We start from the raw sequence: 13,341 nt of genomic DNA on the forward strand, positions 1-13,341 counted from the left end.
TTTCCTGGTATGTATGAAATCCTAGCCTTCTGTATAAGATGCCAGACTACTTTAAGCTCCCTACCAACTCAATATGATCCATAAAAAACGGCTTCCCCGTTCCTGTTTGCCTCAGATCCCTACAAGATTATTTCCTTACTGCCTTCAACTCCTCCCCTCTTCACACACACATATAGGGAAGGCAGCGTGACAGCATGACCAGATGGTTTAACGAGTCCTTACCAATTTCTGAGACGCAGGGAGTTAAGAGCCAGATTCCTAATAAACACTCTTAAGTTCACAAACACTCTAAAAAGGCCTTTCTCCTCAGAGCCGCAGCTGGCAGGCAAGCAGGTACAAATTAATTTTAATAAGGGAGAGAGCAGAAGGATCACTTTGGCTTACATAAGCAAGTTTGAGGGAGATACTACATAAGAATTCAGGTTGCATAATAGTCCCACATAGGATAGTTAATATCCACCAAAAACAGTTAATTACTTGGAAGAAAAATGCTCATTTGGATGTGAAAATTTCTAAAATGTTTTGTTTGCTTGTGTTTTGTTTAAAAAGGCAGTATCTCACACTATAACCCCAGCTGCCCTGGAATTCACTGAGTCCAGGACAGCCTCAAAGTTGTGGTGATCCTCCCGTGTCTGCCTCCTGAGTACAGGGAGGCATGCACCACCATGCCTACCTAAAAAGTCACAATTTAAATCCTAGCACTTGTGTTTTGGACTACTTGTCTTCAGTATATCATAAAAGCATTAATACATCTCTCATGAGTTCCAAAACAATTAAAGAATCTAGGATATAAGCAATGCCCCCATTGCTCTACTAAAGTCTTTCAACCTCCCAACTTTTATTCCTCTACACACCAAAAAGATAAGAAACAGCAAAAATAAACTAAAATTTATTCTGAAGTTGAATTCTGATTTATAAAACATTCCAGCCCTCAAAATTCCACTTAAATTAATTAGTCATTATATACTGTAATTAGCAGTATACATACTAAAAAGTCATAAAATAATAGTTAAATTAGTCTAAGAGTTATAGTAGAAAATAGGCACACAATAGACTTTCAAACTGGTGTTACTAAAACCCCAAGTAGTCAGTAATATTGAATTTACAGAGTTTCAAAGAACTATCCAGTATCATTGAAAAGCAAAACTAGAATCACACTCTTTGTAATACTAACAGAATAAAGCAGCTTTTAAAAAAACACAGTGCATATTAAAGTAACAGAATCAGGAATACCCAATTACCATAAAGATGCCTCCTATAATACCTCTTTTCTGAAGTTAAAATAATTGATTCCATAATAATGTTCCTAAAACTATAAAGTGCTTTTTGTATAGCAGATATCACTTATAAACTATCACCCATCGTTTCTGCCTGTGCACATTGCTAACTAATATTTTCAAATTTTAGACTTTTTTCTTCTTTTTTTGCTCATTCTTTTGTATTTACCACCACAAAGAATAGAAATATCAGGCACATACAAACTAACATGAACTTCGCTGGTTCTCTCAGGTAACTAGGAAAGGAAAAAGGAAAAATGGGGGAAAAAAGTGAAGATCTTAGGGGAAAATTGCTACCTAATAATCTATGCATTTTTAAATCTGCTATAAAAATGCACATATCCTCAGGAACTAAATCTACTAACCTCTACAATCAATGTGATACATGGTTTATCCAATCTTGACAAAAGTCCTCTGGATCACCAATGGTATGTTCATCCACTCGTACATATGCAATTGTATAAAGAATCTATTATTTAGAACACCAAAAAAAAATACAATTAAGACTTGTACACAGAGCTACCATTTTAAGAAAAATAAGCACTTTTCATTTCTTGCTAACATCTTTGATGCCCTCTTTTGCATTCAGAATAAGGAAAAATAAAGTAATTATCAAATCTGGTGAAGAAGGGTATTACATAAACAGAACTTGAGCCTACATAAAGCTTCAAAAGGTACACTGATAACTGACTAAAGATTTTAAAACTCCAGCACCAATACAACATGTAATTTATCATATAAATATGTACATATCTTAAGTATATTAAAACCTTACACTAAAATTAAAGGAAGTATCTCAGTTATACAGTGGTTTTGTAAGAAGAGGGTTAGTTAGCCAGTACACGTTACCAGTAATATAACTGAGAAATATAAACGCTTAAGTACTTAGGAAGCTGAAACAGGGAGGATCAAGAGTTTGAAGTCAGCATGGGCTACATAGTGTGATTTTTGTCTCAAAACTCGAGAAAACAAAAGTTAATAACAATAACTCTAGTAACCCATGACTTCTCCCAGGACCCATCTCCTTGAATATTGACATCTCAACCCTCTCTACATATTCACAGGCTCCAAAGAGCTGTCTTCAGAACAAGCTATCCATTCCTATGATCCCATCATTCCCCACCTCTTCAAAGCTTTGCAATCAAATTTCACACATGGACATGCAACCCATGTGCCAAATACTACCAAGTTTTTAACATGCATCATGCATCATTTCTTCCCATTCTTAGAATCCTATAAGCTTGTTTTGCTGTAATTCCCTTTTACAAATGGGAAAACCAAGGCCCAAAGGTAGGTAGTTTTGTGTTCAAGGGCATATTAACCAAAAGTGATAAAGCAATAAATTTGAAACCAGATTTGACTATAATTTCAGAGGCACTGGCCACCACACAAACCATTCTCCTTAAACTATTCAATAAAGATTTCTCCATTATTCATTCATTTATTCACTTGTTTAATAAAATCTTATTTTTGTTTCCTCTCCATTTCCAATTCTCTAAGTCTGCCTAAAAACTACTTTCTGCCCTATTCTACAGTCTCTAGTTAAATTCTTGGAATTGTCCCTAACTCTTCCCTCTCTTTAATAACCCTCACCTATATAATAACAACCCAATCATTTCTACATGCTTTAGGATTTCAATTAATATTATCTCCTTGTCAAATCCATTTTCACTGTCTCAATTCAGACCCTACATTTCTTTAACCATTTTGATCCCCTTCTTTTAATCTTCTTTTGATGAGTGGATTCTTGCAATTAATTATTTCACCATTGTTATCTGTTATTCTTATAAAATAGACCTTCTCATGTTGTATATTAGCCCTTTCAGAACTCTGTTGGTTCTCTACTGTCTACAGAACTAAGTTCAAACTCTTTACACTGGTTGGCATTTCTATACCTTGGCTCCATCCTATCTTCCCAGTGTCTTCTGCTCTTGCTTTTCCCCCACACCAAAATGTTAGTAAATGTAGATTCCTTAATTGTTTATACAAAGCATATGCACATATAACTATCTTAAAATCCCCATGAGTTTTCTTGTCATCACCCCATTTTATGATAAAGAGAGAATATTCAGGAAAGTAATTTGTTCTAGATCCCAAATAATGAAGGCACTACATACCAAGTCTACTTCTTTTCTTAGTTCTTCGCACAGCCACAGTAAACACATCTTCATTCATCTCTATGATTTACTTAGCCTTTTCTTAAAATGTATGTTCATTACTCTTCTTTCATGTTTCAATTTAAGCTATTAGTCCTTAGACCCTAGAATGCTGTACTTATTTATTGAGGTTTCCAAAGACACATATTAAGCATTTTTCATATCATGCTTCATATTAGCTGTTTATATTGACAGATAAATCTGTGCCTAATTAACTATAAACACTCTGAGGACAAAACCATAAATTACTCACTCAATTTTAAAAGTCTGCTTACTGAATTGGGAAATGTGTGGATAAAATATGCAATACAAGACAGCAGTCATCAAAGCAGAGTCTTGGCCAGACTGAAAGGAGAAATCAACAACTGGATCAAACCATTTGAGCACAATAGCACTGCCTACAGTTTTAACATCTATCTTCTGAACAAGACCAGTATCTCCATGCCAACTGTTGGCATTGGCCTTTATTGAAATTATTTACTGGAAGCATAGTTCAAAAAGAATAAACTGTGGAATGAGAGAGAGAAAGAGAGAGAGAGAGAGAGAGAGAGAGAGAGAGAGAGAGAGAGAGAGAGAGAGAGAAAGAGAGAGGAGATCCTGTTGTCATTTTCCATTTTAACTTAACTTCCTATTTGCTTAAGTAACCAAAATTTAACAATACAGGCTTGATAGCCTTTCTACAAAGATCAACTCAATAGTCTACATATCTGTGATTACAATTATTATCTTAGAAGGACAATTTCTGTATACCCAAATAATTAATTGTTCAACTACACAACTACATACTAGCTTGCCACATATCATCCTCTTAAAAAAAACACTCTCTGAAGATTACTTGAATGTTGATTATCTGATACTACTAAGGTTTCACGTGGCTGTGCCTAAGATCAAATTGAATAGTATACGCTTCAAGGTTATATGTTGCTTCTTCAAGAGTTGTCCATAACCCAACAAAAATCAGGTTTGAATGCAACCTAACAGTTATAAGCCAAGACCATGAAACTACTAAGCAGTTGACAAAGCAAAAACTCTTGAGTCCTTTCATCCTCTGTCAGAAGCACCTCTCCAAGCTACTGAAAAAGTTACAGTGCTGGCTTCTCCATAAACCAATAAAGGATAATGTTAGAATAAAGTCTAACTATCTGCCCTCTATTCTCACTCCAACTGCAAATATGAGCCTAAATACAAAGAAATCCAGACATAAGTAAATTAAAAAAATACTTCTACTATATAACCTAATTATCCTCTTTTTCCACATACTACCCAAAAACGCATTCTGCTCATCAAACACAGAACACTGCCACAATAGAACCCTTCCCCAACATACTCACCCTGATTTTGATCCTTATACAAGAGACTAAAAGGAGAAATAATTGAAAATACAACTACTTCTTTCTTTAACTGTAAGTGCTGACAGAGCAGAACTGTCATAATTTTTTAAATCACAGAACCTAAGTCAAGCCCTAACTATGCCCTAAGATAATGGCACCATTGGTTGAGAGCAGACTCACAGCTCCTCTGAGGAGTCAGTAAGTAGGTACAAACTAGGGTACCTCTCTAGAGTACTGGAGAGTAGGTACTCTCAAAAACATTAGTTTTACTATTATTCTGCTGTAGCCATATGATTCAAAGTAAAATATATAAGATTTAAATATTTTTTAAAAAGAACATAAAATCTAATGAAACTGAAAACTATCTTGCCTTCCTATCTTTTGGTCACTTGCAAGTTTAAAGGTTTTATATCATTCAATCATTCAATCAATCAATCAAAGGCTGGGCATGGAAGTGCATGCCTGTAATCTCAACAGAAAGAACCAATAGCTTGAGGCTAGCCTGGGCTATATACCCTCACCCTGTCTCAAGGAGGGCGAGGGGAAAGAAAAAAGAGATGACTGGAAGGAGGAATGTAGTGACTAACCCATCAATTTTGTTACTCAGGAGCTCCTACAATGTACTATGGCAATATAATTAAAAGTGACTATGTATATAAAAGATAGAGGACTTAATGTAACTGAACAGTATGTCACCAGGTGGTATACATAGGTGGTGAATATATAAATATTCACTTTCAGTTTTTCTGAGTGTTGAGTTCCATAATAAAATAGTAGGGCAAAAAAACAATGCTGCCACCCAGAGGAATGCTTCTATTATCATCTATTATACAGAAATGACAGTAAGCCAGACACAGTAGTAATAGCCTGTAGTTAGTTTTAGTCCTAGCATTCTGTCAGGCTAAGGCAGGAGGATTTCTGTAGCCTAAGAGTTGGAGAATAGCATGTGTAACATAAAAAGGTCAATCTCAAAAACCATAAAATACCACCAGATGTTCAGATAATTAGCTCCTTTTTCTTGGAACCCTCAAGGCACCTTTACCATTCATCTCCTCTTAATACAGCCATTCCGTTAAAAAAAAAAAAAAAAAAAAAAAGCTTCAGGGAGGGTGGGGGCTTTTGCTATATACTTCAGGCTGACCTCAAACTGTAGCTCTGACTTCAGTTTTATAAGTGTTTGGGATTACCAAAAATGTCACCATCCTCATTTGAAATGTCTTAACCTGCACACATGTGTACGGTCTCAAGTTATTCTAAGGTACCGAATATCAAGTCTTTAATCTCTCCATAATAAAAACAGAAGCTAAATCAACAAATTTCTTTGGTAATTTGACCAAAGAAAACAGAACAGCTAGACTGGGACTATCTGTTCCTAACTCTAACACTTGGTGCCAATGCTGATAAACCCCTTAGCCAGAAGGGGTTTATACTCTCAGCATCTTAACAGGCACTAATATACAAGGACACTGTAGATACAGAAACAGTTGACTCCAAACTGTCAATCCTTTCTCATTTCTTTCCCGTCTCTACCAGTAACCGAAATGTTAACGTACTTAGTGTTACAACAGAAACCCAAACACCATGAGACATGTCAATTTTAAAATACTTATTATTTCAGATAACCTGAAATAATGGTACTAATGAGAACACAGAAACTAATTATTGACAATAATATGGAGAAGTGAAAGTCTTTATACAATGTTGGTGGGAATGTGAAATGGCATGGTCACTGGGAAGAAGACAAATGGCAGGCTGGGAGTGTAACTAGTGGTATAGCACTCACCTAGTACATGAAGGGCCCTGGCTTCAATCCCCAGAACCACAAAAGACAAACAAACCGCAGTTCCTCAAAAGTTAAGGGTGTATTCCCAAAAGAACTGAAAGGAGGACCACAGCAGCATTATGTATGACAACTAAAATTTGGAAGCAACTTGTCCATGAATGGATAAGAAAACGTATTATATGCAAGAGAACATTATTCAATCTTACAAAGAAAATCATGGCAGATGTTAGAGTAAGGATAAACTTTGAACACATTATACTAAATGAAATAAAATGACACACACACAAAAAAAAAAAACCACACACACACACACAGTGAAAAGTTAGTGAAGGTCAGAGACAAAAAGCAGAAAAGTGGCTGCCAGGGGATTCAGGGAAGAGGAGGGAAGGAGTTGTTTAACAATTATAGAATTTTAGTCTTGCAAGATGAAGAATCCTGAAGATGGATGGAGGTGGTGATTGTACAACAGAGTATATGTACACAAAAACCCTGAATTTCACTCTTAAAACATGGTTATGATGATAAACTTTGTGATGCACATCTTACCACAATAAAAATACTGAAAAATAATATTGAGAAACTGGTCTCTTCAAAGGTCAAGTGGTGATTCCATTGGGACTGAGAGGCAAACACACAACATTGTGGCCACCTACATCTACCTCTCCGCACCCGGAGACCTCCTCTTGCTCTCCTCAGATTCTTTCTTCCCAGAGCCATACCAAACATGTACTTCAGCATCCAAAGATGCAACTAGAACTCCTGCTCCACCAGTTCAAAGCAGCAAGGAACTTAATCCCTCTAAATGTTTAGGCCTCCTCTTTAAAACAAGGATAATTCCTACCTACCTGCCACACAAGGTTGTTACGAGGGAAAAGTGAGATCACGTTGTAAAAGTAGCTTTCAACTGCCAAGCACCAAAGAAACATAAATTAAGTTTAACTACTTTCACATGGCGATTGAGGCGCTTTAATAACATAAGCTTCACAAACATAAGCTTACAACACCTCACCCATGCTGGCATTTAAAATACACATCATCCTCAAATAACACCTTTCTTTTTTAGTCTTCATTGAAGGGCAACATAGGGGAGTGGGGTGCTCTTAAACACCCTAAAGCATTTGAACTAACTACCCAAAACGCAATAAATTCTTCTACATATCCCACGAAAATTGAATATTTATGACCCCAGAATAGGCCGACAAGATCCTAGAACTACACTTCCCACAAAGCATAGAGTGGAACACTGGCAGCAGGCTGGGCGGCCTGGCATTAAGGGCGACCACTGCTCCCAGCGAGCTTGGATCGTCATCCCCTGGAAAATCGCAACGCTTGGCATGGAGTGGGATTCTCTCCTTTCTGACAGCTCCGTCGTCACCCGCGTTTTGTTTTGTTTTGTTTTGTTTGTTTTGTTTTGTTTTTCTCTGCCATTAACAGCGGCCCTATTGGGTCTTTACTGCTTCAACCTGAAAGTCATCTCCAATCTGTGACCTTTCTGCCGATTCCTTGGATGTGGGGGAAAGGCACCCTTCTCCCCTTCCCAAAAGCTCCATTTCCAGAATCCACCCGTCAGTCAGCATCAAGGGACATGCGGGGGTCAGACGAGACGGACGGGTGGACACAGTCCGACCTGGGCCGACGGGCCGCGTGCCAGCTCCGGTACCACGGATCCCCCAAAGCCCGGGCCGAAGCCGATTTCCAGCAAGAGTAGCTATGCCCAGGGCTCCGGTTTCAATTTCACGTCGTGACAGTGCAAACCTGCGGCCTACGAGCGACCGCGCCGCTGGCCCGCCCTCCCGCCAGGCCCGAGCGCCTGAGCCCCTGGCACGCCGGGCCCCGCACCCTACCAGCCCCCAGCGTTCGGCCCAGCTCGGCCCTGCGTGGAGCGGAGTCCCTCTCACGGCCGCAGGCTCTGCGCCGCACTTACTCAGCTCGTCCTGGGAGGCGGAGGCGGCGGCCGCAGCCATGTTGCGCCCGGGAGCGAGCGAGCGAGCGAGCGAGCGAGCGAGGGAGGGAGGGAAGGAGGGAGGGGCGGACGGGCGGACGGCCGGCGAGGGGGGCTCGCGGCCGTCGCCGTGCCGTGTCGCGCCGCGCCGTGCCGCAGGGGCCCGGGGCCGCCTTGGGTCTCTCACGCGGGCCGCGCGGCGCCCTCGAGGCCCGCCCGCTGCCTGCGTCCTCCGCGCTGCGAGCGTCGCTCTCGCCGCGCCTCGCGAGCTCGCGACTCGGGAGCTCCCTCGGCCTCGCGCCTCTGAGAAGGAGCCGCCGCCGCCCGTGCGGCCGAGGGACCGCGCGGCGGCTCTTTCGGCTCGGCGCCCAGCTTGCTCGCCTGCCTCACGCCGGCTCTTATATTTAGAAAGAGCTGAGCCATCCTCCCCCCCCCCCCCCCCCCCCCCCCCCCCGACTCCCCCTCCGCCGGCCCCTCGCTCGCGCGCCCGCCCGCCCTCGCTAGCTCGCTCGCGCCTCGTCCTGCCCACCTGCCGCCGCCAAGCTTCCCCGCGCGGAGCGGAGACGCGGCGGGCCAACCCCACCGCAGCCTCCTTCCCTCAGCCGCACGCACGCACGCGGTCTCTGACCTGAGTCGGAGCCGGTCTCCATAGCTCGGGATGCTGCGGCCAACAGCGAGGTGTAGGAAGGGGCCGGGCCCGAGGAGCCCGTGTGCGGCCGAGCTGAGCCTGGCCGCCCTGGCCACCTCGGAGAGGTCCCCCGAGGCGCGCGGCCCCGGGCTTTGGCGTTAAAGGTCTGGGACTGTCACGTCCGCCTGGTCGGAGCTGAAGGAACACGCGCCCGGACGGAGGAAGGGACGCGGACTCGGAAAAGTCGAGCGGGGCTCGAGTCGGAGGAGGAGGAGGAGGAGGAGGAGGAGGAGGAGGAGGAGGAGGAAGCCCCGCCCTGCGCCTCGCGCCCAACTTCTCGGCCGCCGCGCTGACTAAGGCCCGGCCTCCGAGCAACCCCGAAGTTAGAGCACAGAGGGACCTGCACCGAGACAGCACACTGAGTGATGCGCCCCTAACGTTAACCTGCCACCCCAGCGAGCTGCGGGCCAGGGAACCACGATATTTGAGCTACCGAGACATGGTTTAGATTCCTTCTTCTTAAGCCCGAGTTTAGTGGCAATCCCAACTTTTAACTTGAAGCCTCTAGTTTGTCCACGAGTTCTCTTGGTCGTGTGCAGCTGCAAATCATATGATTACTATAAGGAATTAGGTGCCAAATCAAACACTTTTTTTTAGAGGAAAAAAAATAATCGAGATCCTAAATGAATCGAAATTGCATATTTCCCCCCAAAATGGAATCCCTAGGGCCCTAGAAATTTGAATACATGTGGTTCCGAATGTAAAGTAGGCAAGTCGGAGATAGCAACAAACGTTCACGATATTGCTTCCTGTATTAATTGTACACTGACAAATTTACATTTATCTTTGTAAGTATCATAAAAATAAGAATCCTTCCTCCTAGTTCAGCTGCCTCACCCATCTCACACTCAAGAGAAAGATTATGAAATGTAAAATGTTGATGCTTCAAGACTAGTGTCTACACACATGTACAGCCCCAGGTAGAGTTTGGTTCATAGTGATAAAGCTTGGCTAAGGACTGACACAGACACACACATACACACACACACACACACTCCTTCCCTGCCACTTGTTTTGCCTGACGCTGGACTTTGGGACAATAATTGATCCTGAGACTCTGGCCTAATCAGAGGCGAATAATGATTGCACAGCTTCATTGCCTGTAGAAAAGCAGGAGGTGGAGCAAACTGAAGGAAGTATGTCACTGGAGGTGTGTCCTTAGGGACTGTGTTGCAATGGCCTCTTCCTGTCATTGCTGTCTGCTTCCTGTTTGCCATGAGAGGAGCTGCTTTATTTCACTTACACACACCCTGCCATATGTCCAGCCTCACCTCGAGTCCACAGCAACGGAACAAACTGACACGTACCAAACCTCTAAAACTGTGAGCCAAATATACTTTTACTCGTTTTAAATAGTCATATACTTGTCACAGTGACAGAAAAACAAACACAGGTGGGGTCAAGGTTCTGGATAAATGTTTTCAATCCCCACAAACATTTTTCAAAGTTAATTCAAAGAACTACATTACCATTTTCGTTAATGGTTTAATAGTTTATTTACCTTCTCCCCACCCCAACTCCCATACTTCCCAATCTCACCCTACTCTCAGACTGACTAACTCTAGACTAACTCCATTTCTCCTCTCTCCTGGGGATTTGAAACTGACTATAGATTTGTGCTACTGCTCTGAGCCTCAGTCCTTTTTTAGTAGACATTGTTGCTCTTTGGTTTGGCATTCCTTCCAAAATAAGTGCAATGACCATTTATAAACAATACTGAAGTACAGAAATGTCCACCCCTCCTAGTACCATTATCCCCTCACTTTACTCCTCAGAAACAATTCAAAACTTGTCAGCAGTTTGATGCATACAAACTCTCCTAGTTCTGTACTATAGTAAAGCACTCTAAATGTCATGAAAGGCTGGCTGACAGTCTTTGATCTACTTTGATGTTCAGAGATGGCAAGAATAGAGGCTGGAGAGATGGCTCAATGGTTAAAAGCATGGTTGCCCTCCGAGAGGACCCTTGTTCACTTCCCAGGGTCCACATGTCAGTTAACAACCATCTGTAACTCAAGTTCCACAAGATCTGACTGACACTGTGGGCACTGCATGCATGTGGTGAATAGACATGCATGTGCAAACAAAACACCCGTACACATAAAACAAAAATAAATAAAATCTCAAAAAAATAGTGTCAAGAATAAGTTCCTTAGTGTTAGCATCTCTGAGCTCTTGAGCATGAGAGACTTACTAACTCAGAGACATATAGATCTAGTCCCTGAGACCTAAGCTTTATGACTCTAAGCTTTAAAAGCCAGAGGCTTGTATTATACATGTAAGTGCTCAGGTCAAAGCAAGCCACTGCCTTCAAAGTCAGGGGCTTCTTGCTCCAAAATTGCTCAGCCAGAGACTTGGAACCTTAGGAACTCAGGTCAGAGGCTATCACTCTAGGCACAGAACCCAGCTGCTGGCATTACAGCAGCAAACTATTATCAGGACCCTTGACCTCTGAACCCTTGTCAGCTCTCTGGAAGTCTTCCATGGATGGAGCTTTCAACTTCACTGACTCAGCTCTTCACGGTTTCTTACCTTCAGGCTCTTCTCTCTACAGTTTCCTACCATGGGCTGCTCTCTGAAGCTCTCCAGCTACTTTCTCACTGCTGTTAGTACCTCTACTGGGGCTGAACACCACCCCAGTGTTCTCTTCTCTCCCTGCAACAAGCTCAGTCCACTCTACCTATAATAAAGACCATGTATGTGCAAATGAAAGGTCACTCAAGAGAGACTTTTGTTGGAGCCTAATATGATAGAGAAATAGCACATGGAAAAGAAGCCTTCAAAACAGACCCCATGAGACTAAGAAGCAGGCTGCTTATATAGCCAGAAAGGGGGTGTGGCATATTTAGGAGCAGCTCCTTGCTGCATCAGTCAAAGCTTTGCTTGTTTAGCAATCATGACCTAGTTTGTGTGTGTCAATTAAGAGCTTTTTTGCTGAGTCACGAGGGAACTTGTTCTCCTTAGCCTAAGCAGACACAGCCCAAGATAAGTAGCATCATTAAGATGACCCTGAGACTTACCATGATGTAAGTGAAGTCTCCAAAAGCTGGCGCAAGCTCACTAGGACAGACATGACAAAAATGAGACCTCTTAAGCAGCCTTCGTCATAATGGTGCTCAAAACTACTGTTGAATTTCCTCAGTTCCCATACAGTGTTCAAACAGCCAGGCCACCATGACAGCAGCTCTCCTGCTGTAGCCCCCTGAAAGGGACTGCTTGATTGACGTGTCCTAGCCAAAGCAGTCCGATACTAGGAAGAGTCTGACAGTTGTCTGTCAAATGATGAGTGGCTCAGTGTCGACAGCTTTGATCCTTTAAAAGGAAAAGACATGAAAGAGCATTTACATTAAAGGTCTACCGTGAACCAGGACTTACCTCACAGTGTTTAACCTTATTCAACCTCTACTGAAAGAAAGCTCAAAGAGATTTGAGCGCCTTGTATCTGGTCTCACAATGACTGGTTAGGGAAAGTGTCTTTCCATAACTTCAAGTGGAACCTTTCATAGCCATGTCAGATAAAAACCAAATATAAGTTAAGGACAGTGACTGGGGAGATTTTAGCCTTTAGACAAGAATAATTAGAAACTTAGTTCATTGTATATAGAAAGTCCAGTCTCCACATGTACAAATCACCTGCATGTGTGTACACAGAGATTTTTACCCCAAACAGTGGAATCTTGGTATACGTATTATTCTGTGTTATCATTGTAACAATTAATACATCCCAAGTACCCTTTATATATCACTGACAATAAACATGGCTAATAAAATACTAATTCTTCCTGGTATGAAACTAAGTATTGGACTCATATTCTGCTTTCAACAGTTTTATAAAGTGGGATCTTTATGGGACAGAGGGATCCAGGGATTCAGCCACAGCACCACAAACTAGAAAGTAAATGAGGAGTGGAGATCTGAGTCTACACAGTGGGTTACAGTGGTTTGGTTTCATCTGGTGGTGTTGTATTCTGTTGTGTTGTATTATAGCTTGTTGTGTTGTGTTGAGAATGGCCCCAATGCCTGGTGTATATTGAAAAGGCATGTATTGAGCCAGGTGGTGATGGCACATGCCTTTAATCCCAGCCCTTGGGTGGCAGAGGCAGGCGAATCTCTGAGTTCGAGGCCAGCCTGGTCTACAGAGTGAGTTCCAGAACAGCCAGGGCT

The 13,341-nt window shown here is 42.4% G+C and overlaps 1 protein-coding gene across 4 annotated transcripts in view; it reads right to left on the reverse strand.

Annotated features, from left to right (window-relative positions):
• The window catches only part of Ecpas (Ecm29 proteasome adaptor and scaffold), a 116,648-nt gene extending 107,263 nt beyond the window's left edge, over positions 1-9,385 (reverse strand). Inside the window, exons 1-2 of one of the 4 annotated variants that reach the window (XM_031377519.1) lie at positions 9,118-9,385; positions 1,643-1,746 (exon numbers count right to left, since the gene is read on the reverse strand). In XM_031377519.1, the coding sequence (XP_031233379.1) occupies positions 1,643-1,664 (22 nt within the window). In that variant the 5' untranslated portion in view covers positions 1,665-1,746; positions 9,118-9,385. Of the gene's footprint in view, positions 1-1,642; positions 1,747-8,471; positions 8,901-9,117 lie in introns of those variants that run through there. The other 3 variants (XM_031377518.1, XM_031377520.1, XM_031377517.1) reach the window with 3 other exon arrangements.
• Between the last annotated feature and the right edge of the window lie 3,956 nt (positions 9,386-13,341).

This window comes from Mastomys coucha, unplaced genomic scaffold (genome assembly GCF_008632895.1).
Source record: "Mastomys coucha isolate ucsf_1 unplaced genomic scaffold, UCSF_Mcou_1 pScaffold18, whole genome shotgun sequence".
Taxonomy (NCBI): domain Eukaryota; kingdom Metazoa; phylum Chordata; class Mammalia; order Rodentia; family Muridae; genus Mastomys; species Mastomys coucha.